At 39.3% G+C, this 19,673-nt stretch overlaps 1 protein-coding gene across 15 annotated transcripts in view; it reads right to left on the reverse strand.

Annotated features, from left to right (window-relative positions):
* The window catches only part of ARPP21 (cAMP regulated phosphoprotein 21), a 150,186-nt gene extending 130,855 nt beyond the window's left edge, over positions 1-19,331 (reverse strand). For 13 of the 15 annotated variants that reach the window (XM_065398016.1, XM_065398017.1, XM_065398014.1 and 10 more), the window contains exons 1-7: positions 19,164-19,331; positions 18,286-18,327; positions 17,491-17,580; positions 13,193-13,343; positions 11,735-11,813; positions 10,237-10,296; positions 9,123-9,263 (exon numbers count right to left, since the gene is read on the reverse strand). In XM_065398016.1, the coding sequence (XP_065254088.1) occupies positions 9,123-9,263; positions 10,237-10,296; positions 11,735-11,813; positions 13,193-13,343; positions 17,491-17,580; positions 18,286-18,327; positions 19,164-19,331 (731 nt within the window). The remainder of the gene's footprint in view (positions 1-9,122; positions 9,264-10,236; positions 10,297-11,734; positions 11,814-13,192; positions 13,344-17,490; positions 17,581-18,285; positions 18,328-19,163) is intronic. The other 2 variants (XM_065398015.1, XM_065398013.1) reach the window with 2 other exon arrangements.
* Between the last annotated feature and the right edge of the window lie 342 nt (positions 19,332-19,673).

The raw sequence follows: 19,673 nt of genomic DNA on the forward strand, positions 1-19,673 counted from the left end.
TTAAAAAAAAAGTCAAGAACAGTTTCAAGAAAAATTACATATGTAGTTTCTTCTCCTAAATTGTATTGTATGAAGGCTTCACATTACAGTGTGTAACAGTATTCAGTCAAAAACAAGTAATGTAATAACGAAAACTAATGCCTATAGTATAATACATAATGTAGTGCTGAAATCCATGACATGTTTATTAGCTTAGTCTGTGCATTTTTTAAGGAACTGGGCATTAGGAATTATTTGCCTCAGTTTCCCCATCTGTTAAATAAGGATAATGATACTGCTCCTCCTCTGTAAAGTGCTTCAAGCTTTTTGGATAAAGAGCACTAAATATTTTTATTATTACTCACGAGTCCCCTACTGAGACAAATTACACTTCCAAGTCACTAATAGTCATACTTTTCACCAAGTCCCTGATGATTGTACGGAAAATGTCTATGAAATAAAATCCATTTATTGATTCAAAGCGACAGCATGAAGAAGACTCAATGTTGTTAACATTACATTTGTTGTCTTTATTGTTTTATTGATTTTTATCCTATTATTGTTGGGACCATAATATGAGTGCTTTATGTATTAATAAATATTAAAATAAAAAGGAATCATCTCAACCAATGAGGTAACAAGGACACTATTATTTCTCAGCTATGTCATTCCCTTGTACTCTAGTTGTGGATGTCTGATGCATAATCACTGCACAGATATTTCTCAATACCAGTGTAGCATGTGAGTCCTAATTGGGCAACAATGACTGTTAGTCAGAATGCAGGGATTTGCTTTATCACAGTATAATTATATCTCAGTAATAAAATAGCAGTCAAAATATAGCCAACACTGGAAAGAGAAATTCTTGCAATGGGAGACTTTGTATGAAACTAAAATAAATTGGTTCATAGTTCCTTGAAGTTACAAATCTCGGCCTACAGAACCTCAGACACCACACAAAATGAGAGAAAGAGAGATGTTTGCATGTATATCCTCCTAGATCATGGGTCATATTACAGTGAGTCTAACTTCATGAGATCACTGCCTTGATCGTGTTCTACTTACAATAGAGACAATATGATTTTTTTTTAAAGATAGGTGCAACAAAAAGTTTGCAGAGTTAATTGCGCTGTGTTCCAACAAAACAATGTTCACGCCTTGTCATTGAGGTTTACTCATAACTAACAAGACATGAGCATTCGCTTACACAAATATAAGATTACAGAATATATACCTAGCTGAAAAAGAGCTGCAAACATTTTTGTTTGTGTCAACTTACTTCTAACCTCCCCCCCCCCCGGCAAATGAATTCTTAAAGAAACAAAAATCAGTCAAGGGGGAAAAGCACATTTTGATGTATACCCTGGAAGTCATAACTTGTGCTTATTGAGCCTATAATGTAACCAATCCCACCATTTCGGTACAAAACTAGTATCTTTTAAATCCAAATATGCTTGGCATGCCTGGATGCAGTGGTGGGGGGGATCTCCATTAAGAGCTAACCCATGTTGTTGAAATTGCCTGCTTTCACTGATTGCCATTTTATAGGGATGTCTTAAAGCTTCTATACTATTTGCAAGAGCCATATCACAATAAAGGTTTCCAAAAAAAAAAAAAAAAAGCTCCATGTACCTATATAGACACAAAGAATGTCTTTAAATGCAAAGCATATATAAAAAGCCTACTGAGGGCTTTTCTATTTTTTGCAGGTGGGTTAGGAATGGGCAATGTCATGACTGTATTTGTGACTCAAGCCACTCAGACACAGAGAAAATAGATGGATAGAATATGACACAGATAGTACGTATTGTACAGTATGTATCATTTTGCTGACACAGTTTTTAAAAAGAAACTCATGAAATATATACAGCAAGTGTTAATACTACTCCAAGTTTTGGATGTATACTGAAGACACCAAAAACCTTCCAACAGGGCTACTATAACATAGCATTTCTATAGCAGCAGAGTAAAATAATGTAGAGTAGAACAAAATATCAATAGGCTGCTTTACTACAAAGGTTAGAAGGTATGCAACACTGAAAAGGGTTTACAAAATCATAAGTCTTAAGATTCACAAGATATGTGCCCTTTGGTAAGCTCTTCAAATGCACAAGACACTTTCTAAACACAATCGCTGTATTTTATTCACACCCTACGTCCTGAATGCTGAGTAACTCTGCTGTATGTATGTGCAGGTATGTATGCAGCTGTGTGTGTGCATCCGTAAAAACATATTTTGCACACACCACATGTGAGGATATCCATATGGCAAACTGCAAAGCCAAATTAAAATCTGTATTTATCAAGCACCTTTAAACACATCACCTGCATTCTCCCCACTTATCTATCTCCACTGAAATAATCAGTCTGAATATACACACAGAGATATGTACAAGTACTGACAACAGCTGCAAGGCTCTCTAATCTAGTTCTATTTTTTTTAAATGTGGCATGTACAGAATAAAGAGTGGCACATGCAGTTTTTGTTGGCACTCATATCCTGCATAATACATGGTGTCCATTTCAAATGTATGCTTTTATCATACTGCACTGTCGTGTTCACATTACATTTTGGTATAGCTTTAGATAGATGATAGACTGACACAGATGACAGACAAATATACATACAATGGAGTCACTATAGCGATATCACAGTTAGAGTAAGATATTCCATACTAAGCAACATTGTGACCATCTCCATCCAACGTTCGGAAAAACTTCTGTTCTGCATAATATTTCTCACATGTACTACTTGTCCAAAGGTAGTTTTTTGGAAAGTTTTTAAGATTTTAATTAGACAGGCCATTTTTAACTTTTTTTAAATCCAGTCATAATTCAAAGCATTAATGTAGAATATTAAAATGTTTTAATCCACTACTCCTTTATCGGAACTAGTGCACTCGACTAGTTTTATCAAGTTTGGATGCAAGAACATTTAGTTATAAGAAATGATCTCTCTATGCACATTAAAATTTCCATGAGAAATTTGACTAATCGACGCTTTTCTTCTTCTTCTTCTTTTTTTGTAATAAGTAAATGTATGTCCTTCTGCATTACAAAGACAGCCTTCAAAATGTCAGATGATAACTATGGTCCAAACCTCCATTAGGGTCCACTAGCTTGGACTTCAATGGAATGCTGCTGACGCTCAGGAATACACAGCAGACAATTCAAATCCCAAAGAGAATTGGGTGCTAGGAATATATATTTGCCACTATAATTAAAAAAAAAAAAAAGCAGCACAGGTTGCGCAGGCAGCAGCAGAATATTCACACAAAAATCACATTTTCTCCTGAACTCACACTATTGTAGCTGCTTCCCCCTCCTCCTCCCCCCCCCCAATGAAACTAGCAGCCTCCAGAGCTCCTTAAATTCTTGCCCCTGAGGCAGGCACCTTCATAGAATCATAGAATCATAGAATATCAGGGCTGGAAGGGACCTCAGGAGGTCATCTAGTCCAACCCCCTGCTCAAAGCAGGACAATTCCCAACTAAATCATCCCAGCCAGGGCTTTGTCAAGCCTGACCTTAAAAACCTCTAAGGAAGGAGATTCCACCACCTCCCTAGGTAACCCATTCCAGTGCTTCACCATCCTCCTAGTGAAAAAGTTTTTCCTAATATCCAACCTAAACCTCCCCCACTTCAACTTGAGACCATTACTCCTTGTTCTGTTCATACACACACTCTCTCTCTCTCACACACACTCACACACCTTACAGTGGGCCAGGTGATAACATAAATGTATGCTTCAGAGGAAGGTAGAAAACTCCAGAGTGTACAAGTATGGAACAAATTGCCCAAAGTTTCTTCTTAACCCCAAGTAATTGGTGGATGGTTTATGCCCATAAGCATGAAGGTTTCTTTCCCATTAAATCTCAACTGGTCCACTAAGAGGCAGAAGAGAGAGGATGCGATCATATCACGCTATCAGAATGTTCACCCCACCAGTACATGCTGGTAGAATCCTCATTCCCCTCTTGTGGGGGCCAGGCAGCAGCAGAATATTCACACAAACCCTCATTCAGCAAGATGAGTAAGCAGTAGCACCTTCGCCCACAGCAATGACTTTCCATCAAACCCACCCTCCCACACTCACAAACACATGATAGCAAAAGATTTTTTTAAAAAAGGTAATAGAATCTGTGAATTCTGGAAGTACTTATGACAAGCTTTCTTCCCTATTCATTGTGTCAGGCTGTGGTGCTTTGGGATTCAGAATGTGCTACCAAATGAGCATGTGAAAAGAGGAAGAAGCAGCAGCACATTACTCCAGAGATCCAGCTTCCTTTGAAGTGCATAGCTTTTGGACTTTCTGGACTTCAGGTTAGGCCTTCTCTATCATATATGAACTTACATATGTAATATAGTCAACATTTATTTAGGTTTAAACTACAATTAACATGAACCACACTAAGCAATTTTTCCATCACTTTCAGAAATGCTTCTGTTCTGGATGCTTTACATTGGGTAGTTAATAGAGTCAGAAGGTTCCAAGAATTGAGTTCTGGTTCTGAGCCATGTAAAACTCTTCCCTCTGAGAAAACTAGGTTCTAACGTATACAATATTGGGATCTTTAAAAATCCTGGACTCTGCAGAATTTATTAGTATTGTGACTATTGCGGGTTATGCCAATGGAGCTAATGACTTTACTGAAACCTGGAATATGGAGCTTATGGCAACTACAAACACTGAAGGCAATACTGGTGAAGCTTATAATTAGGGTCAATGGAAATCCGCATGGGTTGAATGTCCAGGCATTCAGTGAGTATTATCAGCTGTAAATTACTTCTCCTCTGTGCTGACTCTGGCCAGTAAAAAGATGGGACAATAAAGGCTCTATCCAGTCCTCACCATCTTCCCACCCATTTATTCTGGGATGGGAGTAAGTGGACAGGTAGCCCTGCTTATCCCTGTGCAGTCAGACCTAAGGTCTAGGTAGCCCTATGGAAGGATTCAAGGGCTGTTCTTACTCTCTCTTGCTTGTTGATTGTGTAGGCCATGTCACAATCTAACCCAAAGGGTTTGATCCTGCTCCCATGAAAATCCTATGAGAAACTTCCAGCTCATAATGGCTACATAGATGGCCAATAGGGACTTCCAATATCCATTTTATTAATTTATATCTTATACATATTTAAAAGAACATTTAACTGATTCAAAACCATCTATCTGTTCATACAGCTAATCTGCGTAGCTGCTTGTTTGCTATTACTGTTAGTTTGTTTTAATGTCATTCTAAATTTGCAGTTTTTCCATTTAAAATACTTGTGGGAATACTATTCCTCTACAATAACAAAAGTGATTTCAGTTTATATAAAGATCCCCCACTTTTTCATTATTTTTTTAAATCAGACATGGTGTAATTCCTTCCTTCCCACTCCACACAAACTAATCACGCATCCTGTTTCTCCTGATAATAAAATCCCAGACTCAGTCAGAAAAAGAAATTTTAGATGTCTCCTGCATCTGGGAAATTAAAAAAAAGACATTTATAAAGCCTCATTTTAGAACTGTATCTTAAAATATTATAAATATACTACATGCTGCATGGTAGAATAATGTGTCTTTAGGGTTAGGCTATCCCCCTCCTTAAATAACTATTTAAAAGAACAAAAACAAACAAAATTCAGTTTTACTTAGTGCTAATGAAAGAAACTAGACTGTGACAATGCAGAAGGCTGGAAATTTCTGTTTCTCTGTGGAACAAGTACACTATGGACAGTGGCAGGACAAATTTTCCCACATGGTTCTATCTATGTGCCTTAACTATGACCTGCAGGGAGCACCTCCAGAGTAAAAAGGGTACTTCAATCTGCAAGACCATTCAGTTTTTGGCCTCTCTGCTCAGCCTGCCAGCAAAGGTGTAAATTAGTGCCAGTTGCGATGCTGGCTTTGTAAACAATTTAAATGATTCTCCTTGTCTCTCCCACTAGGCCATGAGCCACAATATCCAATGTGAAATCACTCAGACTTTTCACCTAAGCTGTCATATAAACTTTAGACCACTGTTTGGAATTCAATTCCTGTTGAGAGTGTGCTTTGCAAGGCAATATAAAGCAGCTCTAGTGCCACTGGTCTGCAAGGTGCATGTCAAGGCAACCAACTGAGCCCAAAGCACAAAAAATACTGTCAGTGCTAGCCAGAAAGAGAACTAAGCTGTGAGCGAGATTCTACTGCTCTTGTTGCACTGAGGAGTTGATGCATATGTGAAAAGAAAAGGATAACTGGAAACAAATAGGAATGAATAAAACTAGGGTTACCATATTTCAGCAAGCAAAAAAGAGGACGGGAGGAGCCCCGCCCCAGTCCTGCCCTAGCCCCGCCCCAGTCCTGCCCTAGCCCCGCCCCTTCCACTCCCTCCCACTTCCCACCCCCCTCAGGACCCCCAACCCTCCCCCTGCTCCTTGTCCCCTGACTGCCCCCTCCTGGGACCCCTGCCCCTAACTGCCCCCCAGGACTCCACCCCCTACCTAAGCCTCCCTGCTCCTTGTTCCCTGACTGCCCCCTCCTGAGACCCTCCCCCCATCCTAACTGGCCCCCTAGGACCCTACCCCCTACCTGCCCCCTGACTGCCCCAACCCTTATCCACACCCCCACCCCCAGACAGACCCCAGGACTCCCACGCCCCATCCAACCACTCCCCACCCCCTGACAGCCCCCCCCAGAACTCCCGACCCATCTAAACCCCTCTGCTCCCTGTCCCCTGACTGCTCCGATCCCTCTCCCCACCCCTGCCCCCTGACAGCCCCCCCACTCCTTGTCCCCTGACTACCCCTCCTGGGACCCCTGCTCCTAACTGCCCTCCAGAACCCCACCCCCTACCTAAGCCTCCCTGTTCCTTGTCCCCTAACTGCCCCCTCCTGAGGCCCCCCCACCCTAACTGCCCCCCCTAGGATCCTACCCCCTACCTGTACCCTGACTGCCCAAAACCTTATCCACACCCCCACCCCCAGAAAGCCCCCCCCGAACGCCCGACCCCCCCCCCCGTCTCTTGACTGCTCCCTCCAGAACCTCCCTGCCCCTTCTCCGACCCCCTGGCCCCCTTACTCTGCCGCTCAGGCCAGCGTGCCGGGGAGGAGGAGCAGGGGGAGGAGCTCCAGACTGCCGGTGCGAACGGCCGGCTGGTGATCTGCGAATGCAGGGAGGGAGGGAGGGAGTGCTCTCAGCTGCAGGGGAGAGAAGGGGGAAGTGGAGGAGGGGCTCTCTCTGGCTGTCGGAGCCCCATGTAAGTGGCACCATCCGTCCAGCTGCCCTGTCAGCAGCGCGTGCTCTGCGGGCGGGCGGGGGGGGGGGGGGGGGGGGGGGGGGGGGGAGTCCGGACATTTACAAATTCCCCCCGGACGCTATTTTTAACTCTAAAAGCCGGACATGTCCGGGGGAATCCGGACCAATGGTAACCCTAAATAAAACCAATGAAAATGTAAGGTTTTTTAGGGGCTGCTCCAAATTTTTCTTAATTGAATGACAGTAGTGGTATGCCGGATCTCTCTCTCCTCTGACTCCCTTACACACACAAACATATGCCCCCCCCAACACACACACATACACGTGTGCACACGCACAAATGCAGGTAAGCTGGAAAGGGAAATCTTATATGAGAGTGAGGGCGCTAAAATCAGGCCCTGAGAAGCCTGTAGTACTTGAATAGTGTGCTATGAAAAAAGTGATTATGATGAAATGGTGTCTAGCAAAGACCTACATAAATTGTAATTTTGTTATTTCTTATTCTCTGCAGCTAAATCTGTGTACGTTTCCTTTACCCCAGGGGTGGGCAAACTACGGCCCGTGGGCCGCATCCGGCCTGACAATTGTATTAATCCGGTCTTCAAGCTCCCTCTGGGGAGTGGGGTCTGGGGCTTGGCCCGCTCCAGCCGGGGAGCAGGGTCAGGGGCCACTCTGTGCGGCTCCCGGAAGCAGTGGCATGTCCCCACTCCAGCTTCTATGAGTAGGGGCAGCCAGGGCACTCCGCTCTGCACGCTGCCCCCACCCCAAGCACCGCCCCTGCACTCCCATTGGCCAGGAACTGTGGCCAATGGGAGCTGTGGGGGCAGCACCTGCTGACAGGGCAGCACGCAGAGCCGCCTGGATGCGCCTCTGCGTAGGAGCCAGAGGGGGGACATGCCGCTGCTTCCGGGAGCTGCTTAAGGTAAGCACCGCCCAGAGCCTGCACCCCTGAGCTGCCCCCCACCACTCCAACCCCCTGACCCAGCCCTGATCACCCTCCCACCCTCCAAACCCCTCGGTCCCAGCCCAAAGCCCCCTCCTGCACCCCAAACTCCTCATCCCTAGCCCCACCCCAGAGCCTGCACCCCTAGTCAGAGCCGTCACCCCCCACACCAGCCTGGAGCCCCCTCCCACACCCTGAACTCCTCATTTCTGGCCCCACCCCAGAGCCCACACCCCCAGCCAGAGCCCTCACCCCCTCCCATACCCCAACACCAATTTTGAGAGCATTCATGGCCCGCCATACAATTTCCATACCTAGATGTGGTCCAAAAAGTTTGCCCACCCCACTTTACCCACTGACTATCTAAGTCTAATGGATATTTTTAATTTCATAGGGACCAAACAGTTTTCACAGCCCCATTACAGATTTATAATCCAGAGTGAATGATGATAAAAAAGGTTTAAAGTTAGAAGAAGGGGGGAAAGCTACAATCTGTGAAAAAAATAAACGGTAGCAAAGGGGAAAAAATCTGCTGCAAAATAAACAACTCAGTAGGCAGGAGTGGAAACTGCAAAAAAGAAGAAATAGAAATAGAAAGGGGGAATAGGATATCTTCCCAGCATCTTTGGGTTATTTAAAAGTACCTGTCCTTCATAACCTGCACAGCTCCAGGCAACGTGTTAAGCAATAAATTGCTTTCTATAGCTATGTGATGGTGTTAGAGGGTCAACAAAACATTCCACTCCAGAGGTACTATATAAATTTCTTGACTCGAAACAACTGGATTGACTCATTTCTATATCTTTCAAATCCTCATACAATCTTCCAAGGACAGACGTAACGACACACTACACCAGAATGAGTGATAAAATAATGCTCAGCGTTACAAAAATGGAATTTTGAAACACCATGTAGCCAGGATGCAAACTGATCCTTATGAAAGGGAAATAGGAAAAGCACAAGGCTAGTACTTACATTCTAGTATTGCTGGTCTTGTTGATAATTACAGATTTTCCAGTTTGATCTACATTGTGATCCATTCCAAAATAAGCTGCCACTCTGTGCACTAACATCCTCTGATATGACGACATCTGAGGGAACTTTTTATAGTGATTACTGAAAGAAAATATCACACTGATTAGTTACATGATCATCTCTAAGATATAATATAACAATACCTTTTAAAACCTGATGTAATTATTTTTTCCTCTGTTCATTTATACAGCATACATGTATGCTGCAGGCAAGCAGACAATCAACTACAATGGCTGGTTTTTAAAAAGTGCTGGATATATTTATAGGCAATAATAAAACTGATACTTTTACATGCTAAATTAAGGTAATCAAATCTCATATTTCACGGCATCAGCTGACCGCTGCAGGGGTCAGGTAGGACTAACTTGTCATACACACTTTCGCCCTATATACAATGTTGCACAAATGGCTAAGGATATCATGAAAGTTTTATGCCTTCCTCCAAAGCAGCAGATACTGGGTAATGTTCAAAACACCAAGGGGCTATTCTAGTACAACAAATCTTCTTACTTCTCTCTATTTTAAAATGTCTATTTTTCCCCTCAAAAGTCAATCTGTTTGTTTTTAACCAAGTTGCAATCTATAATTTTATTATAAAATGTTGAATATGTGAGAGCAAAACAGGGTTTTGTATCCCTTCAAACAAAAGCTTATTTTTCACCACATTAAAGATACCTTAGTGCACACAGCAAATTGCGTGACATAATATTTGATTATATATCCCCCTCTAGAGATACATGGTTTATATCCTATGCAATGAAAGCTTTACAATTATTTTTGGGCATAACTGGAACCAGCTGGAAGTCATTAGAGAACTATAATAAAAATGAAAAGCCTTGCTTTTTGTTACACCTACTGCAGTGGCTCCTCCTGACAGCTATTAGAGAGGAATGTAGGGCCTGATTTTGCAAGGTACTAAACTCCAGCACAGTGTAGGATGAGCCTCTAAGTGAGCATACGTCTCATAAAAATGTAGTACTTACATATGCTTTATGCAAAAGATATATGTGGCATGCAAATATGATAAACTAACCAAATACTGAAATTAACTTACTTGTTGTCACTAATAAAATCTATAATTTCCTGTTCCATTTTTAAGAGTATCATTCTGTCCCTGTAAAAATAAACAACGATTTGAAGAGTCAGCTACCAAAACCATTTTTAGATACTTTTATGATACTTCAAAAACAAATTATGGAAGTTTCCCTTTATTTAAAAACGATGTAAATATTTTAGTACGCCAACCTCCCTTGCATTGGTGCAGCTGGGGAAAGAATCCAGTCTCCCCTTCTCCCCATCCATACCAGAGTAAGGTAAGATATGGACTTAAATCCCTTCAGCATTAGGGCTCAGCCTGGCAGCACTCGCAGCCTCAAAGAACTGCATTGAGGTGGCTTGTGGAGCGGTTGAATAAAGTTGGTATTTCTTTTTGGAACAAAAGTAAGCTGTAGAGGTAGTTGAAAAACTTCCATCACAAATTTTTTTGATGGAAAATCGGATTTTTGACTAAATCCAATTTGTCATAGAAAGTGTGCACTTTCTGTGGAAAATTTCAACTTTTTGTCTAAAAATCAAACACCCCAAACTCAAAATAACCACCTTCCCTGGTGCACCACTGTGACTCAGCACGAGGGGAGACCATGATGCATCGTGGGACATGTAGTCTGACCAGGGAAGTCATTGAGAATGGGGACATGAGGCACCCAACAACACCTTCCATGAGGAACTGCTGCAGCATTGCCAAATCCAAATTTTCTGTTTTAAACTGCAAGTTTTTGTTTTTTGATCTTTCATTGAAAAGTTGAAATTTTCCACAAATACATTCCCCCCCCACACACACACACATTTACTTAACAGCCCTAAGTAAGAAACCTTACAGAGTGCATTGCTCTCAAGTTCCTTTGAGCTATTACCGCTTGTACAGGTTGGACAATTCAGGGACTTTTTGCTTTGAAGGCTAGAAATGTCCCCTTTAATACAAAATGTGAATTCATGCATTTTGAAATCCCATGGATTTTTAAGCCCCTCTGTGGATGGGTATTTACCTAATTATTTCTGGATGTCCAGTAAGTGGAGGATGAAACTGTGCACACAGATTCAGTTGAAAAGAGTATGTAAAACATAATATATAAAAAATCCTGATAGAAACTTTTTTATATATTTAGGATAAAATTCTATATTAAGATGAGTTTGCAGTTCCAAATGAAGACTATGGGTGTAGTGAGGCTAGAAGTTGGCACTCACAATATGATCTGAGTTGCAAATACCTCCAATCACATAGGTTATAATATACGAGTGCTAAGAGTCTTTAGATGGAGCTGTGCAGTGGGGAAGATAAAGCACAGTGACCAAATTTCAGGAAAAGTAATTAAGCAATGGGAAACTGGAAAGCCTAGGGGGTAGAAATTTATTGTTTTATGGCTTCTTGCTCACTTAAGATGCTTCCATTATTTCTTTTCCAACAGCATTCTCTAGAACTAGAATTATAAGATGCTTAATTGCTAGATTTCTAGGACTATACTAGGAGTTAACAACATGCTGGAGCTACTTACCTGGGATTATTCTTTAATGTGTTCACCAGAAATTCATGCAAATCTATGCCTGTTGAATCGGTATATTCTTGGCTGCAATCTGAAAAACAAAAAACAAACAAACAACTGTTTCATTTCAGAAGTTAAAGTTAAGCCAATTTCTGCAAAGCAGACTTGGTTTTCCAGACAGCAACCTGAAGAATATATTAGAAAGAATAATGTACATACAGGTTATTTACTTATCTGACAATCTACCCCACAAAACAGCATGAGGAAATCTGTCTTTTCTCTGCATTGTACTAATAAGTGCCAGCATTGACGCTAACAAAGTTTTGTCCTTTCTAGAATCACAGGAAATATATAACGTTACCCAAATTCCTTCCAACTTTCCCTCTCCTACTGCTGAATATCCAGTACTGTCCATAAATACATCTTTGTCTAATTTAATATGTTCAGTATATAAAGTGATATGCCATACCACTGGGAATTCAAAATCTTTAACAGACTGGAATCTAGTGATGTCTAAAAGTGGGTAGATGACAATGGCACGTGACAGAGTATTTGGAATTAATTTACGGCATAGGTTATTGTGTCTTACTCAAAAGTAAGGGCAGATCCTCAGCTGGTCTGAATCACCAGCTTCAGTAAAGTCAATGGAGCTATGACAATTCATACCAGCTGAGGATCTGCCCCTGAGTAGGCATTGCTTATCCTTAAGAGACTGCAGTGCAGTTTTGTAACATAGTATAATTATAGGTATAAAAATAATTATAGTTAGAGTCACTCTATGCATACCTGCTGTAGTAAGGCATAATTATAATATGTGATGGATAATTCACTAGTGTATTACAGTACACGGACCATGAGTTAAGGTTAAGGGACACGTGTGGATTTCCCAATAATGTTAATGAGAGATTCATCTGTGGGCTGAAAGCAATATATAAGACTAAGTGTTTTGTGTCACTGCTAACAAGTTGTACAGTATACTATGATTAACAGGAAAGAGTTGTACTCTTTCATAGACTATTTTATGTAAATATTATTATAATCACATACATATATACAAACATTATACATACACACACACACACACACACACACACACACACACACACACACACTGAACAAACACCTCTCATACAAAAACTCTGCTATCCTCGGTTAGGGGTTCTACTCAGAATACAACTGTAATATCTATATCTATATCTGAAAACCCCATCATTTATATGAAAAACTCCCTTTTTCTTATCCATACAAATTTCACGTTCAATATTCCCTCTTTTGGATAAATGCATTCCTACTGTATGTGTATTTATAAGACAGACAGAAAGATGAGAGAGAGAGAGAGAGAGTTCACATATGCACACCGGTATAATACATATATGCCCCCAGATATATACATTCATATGCATGTCCAAGAATTTCTAGATGTGACCATAATAAATAATTGAAAAAGGATTCAAATATTTTGAAGTTCACCTTTCGATAACATTCTGATCTTGGATTTTTCACAGTTTTTATCTTTTTCTTTGTTTTTATCCTTCTCTTTTTCTTTCTCAGAGTCATCTTTACTAGATTTATCATCTTCTTGTAGACTGGGGAAACTCGAAAGCTGTAGTTGTATTGATTCCTGTTGAAAAAAATATAATAATTTAGGGCCAGATTCAGTAAAATTTACATGGATTCCAATCTGAAGAGATTTGCATTAGGGAGTGCACAGCTAGAAAAATTGAAGCCAGATACAAATTTTTTCCTATTGGGTAAAATTAAATCTTATTGGGAGAATAATGCATTCTTTGGCCCAAATTCTGCCCTCAGATGTGTGTGTGTGCTGCTCCCACTGAAGTCAGAATTTCTTCCTTAATATTTGCAAACTAAGACCTCTGAGTTTACAAATATTAAAGGTACATTATTCTCCACTTTCAGTAATTAAATTTTTCTCTCAATAATTATAACACTGAAAGTACATTCTTATATATGTTCTTCTTCCAATAAACCATTCTATATCTAGAGAGATATTGCAAATGCTAGATAAAGATCAAAATAATTTCCACAGAATTTTTTTGTGCAAATTCTTATAAAGTGTTATGCACACATATGGTGCTTTATAAGTTAAACTCACTTTTCAGGCCCTGAGAATAAGAGAACGCCAATAAGTGAGAATATGCTTTGCGGAAATCAGGTTTATCACTTAAAAAAAATCTGGAAACATGGCCCTTGGCGAAAGGTTAAAAAAAAAAATATGAGTACTGCAGTTTTCAGTACAGTGGGTGTGCTAACTGAATTTCTTCAGTGCATCAGAAATCCATGTCCTAAAGATTTTGACATTTCAAAGATTGCGAATTCCTTTGAAGCTGCACTTGTTAGAAAACTGGGAATTCATGGTGTTTGGCCTTTTTTGTTTTGCTTTTGAGAAATCATTATTCTCCACTTACACTGGATTTTTTAGACAACAGTAAAAAACGAGTTGATATTTGATGAAATACATAAACAGTGCTGTGATAAACTTCAAAAGAATGGAATCTGACTACAAGAAGGAAAAGAAAGTATGGCTAAGTATTCACACTGTTTTGAAGAAAAATGACAACAAAATCAGATATTTAAGTTTTGTAAAAATACATGCTTGCATCAAACTGTGGCAAAATCAGCAGTATTAAAAGTGCCTTTAACACATTGGGGGCCTACATAATTGGTAAGCTACGGCTGCATCACTGATGACGTCCAAATTAACAAGTATTAAAAAATAGCCTGATCGCTAGCAAATTCCCTTCTATCATCAATTTTCATAGATTGCTGATGTACAGAAAAACAAATCTCATTACAATATTTTAACCTAAAGGGTATTTTTTCATAAGCAGAACATTAGTAACTCAAATCATGCCTGCAATAACTATTACAAATCTTAGAGTTATTAAAAAGAACCACTAAAAATCAGACACCAAAACAAGCGTAAGACAAAAATCCTAGCAAAACTAGCTATTGGTGTCACAGTAAGACAGGAAGTCAAAATTGCCTCTGCTGAATCGGTGTCTTATTCTTTTCATGAAGCTGAAATGTGGTATAGAAGACTTGAGATGCAAAGCACTGTAAAAATGGAAGCAAAGCCCTGTGCAAAAAAATATTAACCGGGGTGTATTTTCTCAATCTCTATTTTTGTTACCATAAGGCAGAAATGTTAGCAGAATGCTGCACTGAATATAGAAAAAGAGAATGGGAACTCTCAACCATATGAAATAAGGATATGCAGGAGAATGTCCGCTAACTGCTAAGTTGCACTTAATGGACTAAAGTATGTTTTCCTTTCACTTGCTGAGGAAAATCTGCAGGTAAATGTTTTGTTCTGATGACAGGACTTTGTATGAATCAGTGCCACAAGATCCTTCAGAACAACTTCAGATTCCCTGGGCTATCTAATGCTGGGTGATTCTGTCATTAGTTCTTCAAAACAGAGGAAAAGTATGGAACTGGCATCCTCCGCCCTTTAATCCTGAACTATTAAAATGGCTATTAAGATGCACCTATTTTGACAAGAAGAGAAAAATGACAGACTTTACATGTAGCATAAACACACATGTAAACATACAGTATCTACTTTGTGTTACACATATACGATTCTGCGTATAATATTTGGTTGCTCTTGAAGAAACACACAAAAGGGCTGTAGAGTCGTGAAAGCAATCTATTATTTTTTTGTTATATTTATTTTTATTGATTTTTCTCAATAGTAAAATACAACGTTAATAAGTACATTGATACAAGGTAAGTATAGTGAATAACAAAAGAAATGTTCAAGTTGCAATAATACACTGATAAGTCAATAGTATAACATTAGAGGCAACATTCCTTTTAAGTAAGGACATAGTGAATCATCAGGTAAGCGTTCAAGATCAAGTAATACAGGTAACAAGATTTTTCCTACACAGGAAAATGAAGGCAAATTTTCAAATATCAATACAAACATCAGGGTTGCAGTACAATCCATACTCTGTAGTTCTGGCAATGTACCGTACATTCTCTGGTAATCAAAACCCTGTGCTTTGTAAACCGCTAAGATAAACTTATAAAAAAGTAATTCAAAATAAACTCAAAATACGCTTCTTTCTCCTTTAAAGTAAAAGTAAACCATTTCAAATGGCACAACATTTCCAGTATCCTTCAGCCAGTCCAAGGAGGAGAGTGCAGGTCTAGCTTTCTATTACAAAGCTAATCTGCATTAGTAAGCAAAAGGCCAATATAAGAGCAAAGCATAGTTTCTCTCTACTCGAGTATTCAGAACCAATTGTCTTTACATGAGACAGACGTTGGGAGTCCAGGGGTACTTTAACTCCTGTGAGCTTTTCAGTATAGTCAAAGAATTCTTCCCAGTAACTAGTCAGACCGGGGTAGGACCAGAGGATGTGTGCAAGTGACCCCTCCTCTGTCTGGCATCAGGGTGCGGTTTGGGAGAAGTATTTTATCCCCAAACCTGCCTGCCTCTATGGAGTTAAACACATGTCCTCTGCAGTACATTATCAACTACCATGCGATGTTTAATACAATCTCTTATATTTATATCATTCTCCTTTTCATTCTCCATTAAACAATAGAAAACACAAATAAAATGCAGAACAAAAGCCACACATTTTTGAATAATGCAAGTTAAGCTAAAAGCATATTTTTTTTAAATATATACCTACAACTATAAAATAACCTGTCAATTTCCCTACTGCATAATCATCATTGTAAAGCAGTGAACACTTGGAGAAGTTCAGCTGCTAAACAAGATCTGGTTTTTGGTCTTTCAAAAAATAAATATAAATGAATGAATGAATGAATGAATGAATAAATAAATAAATAAATAAATAAAAATCCTCTCCACACTTATGAGCCTAAGGGGAGAGTTCAATTTGTTTCATTTCAAGTCAATAGAGGAAAGTCAAAGAAAGTACACTTAAAAGTGATTGTTTGTTTTGTTCTGAGCTCACAAAAGTCATTTTCTCAATCTCTTTCTCTCTATGGCTAATCTCATTTGCCAATAAAACAACTGAATCTTCAAGTACCAATGCTGGCAGCTTTTAAGGGTTTTTTTATTATTATTTTAAAAAAATCTTGTTTGCCTGGTCAAGTGAAAATGATTGTGACAGTTTTTGGTGTTTTGGGTTTTGGGTTTTTTTTGTTTTTTGCAAGTGAGCCTAGAACTGTTTTCCAGAATCTGAATCTGCTGGATCGAATTGCCAAGATGTTTTGGTCCAAAAGGTGTTTCTTTGGAATAAATGGAATACAAAATGGAACCCTACTCAGTATAATGCACCCTCTCTTCTCTGCCAATGTATTTATAGAGAGTCAAAGATCTGTGTAGTATTATGAAGTGCATACTGGGGAACTGATACATAATGGCTCTCAGCTGAACTAGAAACCAGAGTGTATTTAGAACTGTATCTGGTGTAGCCTCAAAAGAGATAGCCTTAGAGAAAAGAACAATTCTATCTTTTATTTATTTATTTTTAATTTTAATCTGAATTCTTTTGAATTCTTTTCCATTTGTTGAAATTTTCAGGGGGTCTGGAAAAAAAAGCAAATAACACCCTGTGACATACTGTAAGACTACTTCAATATTTCAAAACAAAGTACACGCTAAGCCAGATAACTTCATAAAATCGTGTGCATTGTCTGATGTAAATTTTTTTTTTTTTTTTGCTTTCCCCAAAAATATTGTTAAAAGCCCAATTAAGTAACATGATCATGCAAGTGAAAGTGGAAGTCAACCATGCAGCTAACGGCCATGATTTCAGATGTACCTGATTATCGTGAAGACCTTCTGCTCCCAATCGAGGGGATGATTCTTCGCACACAGCAAGACTCCGGACCAGTTTCCCCTTAGCTCCTGACTGAATAAGATAGAAAGAAAACAAAACAAAGGAAACTACTGCTGACCCCAAATTTGCAAATGTGCCAATCATCCCAATGAATTTCAAATAGTCAGGTACTTGTCCAGCAAAACTACAGCAGATTCTGTCCAGCAAGTCATTTGACACATGGGTTTGGCTTTTAAACGCTTTTGCTACACTTCACTTCAACTGAAAATCATAAAAGCAAAAAACAAAAATAATCTGGTAACGTAGTCAAAGCAACAACTCTATTTCCTGTAACCAACAGCAATAGAGCTGAACAGTGACAAATTTTAAAAGTTGTCTTGACCTACCCTTGGAAAATGTTGTTAAAAAAAAAGAACAGCGAGTGAGCTAGCAGATTTCACACTAACTAGCTGCCTTCCTCCTACTCAATCTTTTTAATCCCTACCGCTTCGGAAACGGGATTACTCCACTTAAATAAAATTCAAACAAAACATTAATTACAAAAGAAAAATGAAACACAGATCACACATACAAGTACATGGCAAGCCCAGTAACCAACGTATGATTGCTAAATAAAGGGGAGATTGACACTTAATATCTTGTGAAACTCCTCTGCTTTTGTGCCACATGATTATGAAGAAAAACTGAAGATAAAAGCTCATTGTTGTATATGAAAACAGCCACCTGAATGGAACTTTTTATCACCTTTTCAGCTCAGCATGCAATGTGAAACCTTACCTTGGATCTCTTTTTCTGCTGGTTCTGGTTTACACCTCGTTTCTGTGTGTAACAAATAATTGTCACGTTAGTGGAAAATGCACACAATAGGAATATCAGCATACATTAAATCCTTCTCGAAGCAATCCTTTATCATTTGCTGATTGCAAAGTAACAACATCCTAATGCAACTCCGAAAAAGTGAGAAGCCAAGAATTGCCTCTGCTGTATGCATTAATCTGATCGGTATAAACAAGATGCAAACTTGATGCTTTGCAATGTTATGCTTAAATAAAGAACATGATAAAAAGACAATACTCAAGTAAGCCTCTCTCCCTCTCCAAATTCCTTCCCCTTTTGAGCTTGCCAGTAGTCCCATAAATTGCAGTCCCTCTTTCTTTTAATATCCTTTTAAGTAAAAAAAATATTAATCTGGTAAAGACTCAAGTGTTTAATGATCTTTCTTTAGTTTTGCATAATAAGAGTCACCGCTTTTTGTTGGTAATAATTGTTATTTTTAAAATGAAACTCACTGTAGAACTAAGAAATACATCAGTCTCTATGAATTCTGTGAGTCCATCAGATCAAGATAATGTCCTAAATATCCCAAGAGGGAAAACTGTCAGACAAATATTTTACTGTATTTTATAATGGGTACCCAGCAATGGGCTCCTTAGCAATAAAAAATACTATCAATAATATAACAACAATAAAATTAAGTAACAAGAAAAAGAAAGAAAGAAAGAAAGAAAGAAAGAAAGAAAGAAAGAAAGAGAGAAAGAAAGAAAGAAGCATGAGGAGAAGAGAATAGAAAAAATCTAGCCAAACAAAAGACAGTGGAAATGGCAATGTAATGATAACACAGTGACATAGCCATCCAAGGTCCTTCTTCCCCTTACCTGGAGGTCCGTCTTGGCATCACTCAGCTTCTCCTCCTTTTCCTCTGCTTCCAAGCTTTCCGTTTTATTAATGATGCAGTTCTCTGGGGTCGCATCAGAGATGGCAGACTCCTGCTCTTTGGCAGCTTCCTCCACTGTCTCCTGGTTCAATTTACCTTGCTCAGACATTCTCCCAGACAGAAATTAAAACAAGATTTGGTGACCTGGACGGTCGAGACATCAAAAAAAAAAAAAAAAAAAAAAGGGAGAGGGAGGTGAAATTTTCACTCATTTGAGAACAGAAGTTTATCATTTCCTTTGATAAACAAACCACAATAACAAACTCAGGCATGCAGGGCAATACACTCCAGCAGAAAAACAAATATATTGAATTGACACTGGGGAAGAGTGGAGTTGAGATATGATAAATAAAACAACTTGGTTTCAAACACGCTTAGTGGTAGAGAATGTAAACCACAGTTAAGGTACGGTAAGCCCTCACCCCTTGCTCTCCTGCCAAAGCCAAGGAGT

The sequence above is a fragment of the Emys orbicularis genome, chromosome 2 (assembly GCF_028017835.1).
Source record: "Emys orbicularis isolate rEmyOrb1 chromosome 2, rEmyOrb1.hap1, whole genome shotgun sequence".
NCBI classification, from domain to species: domain Eukaryota; kingdom Metazoa; phylum Chordata; order Testudines; family Emydidae; genus Emys; species Emys orbicularis.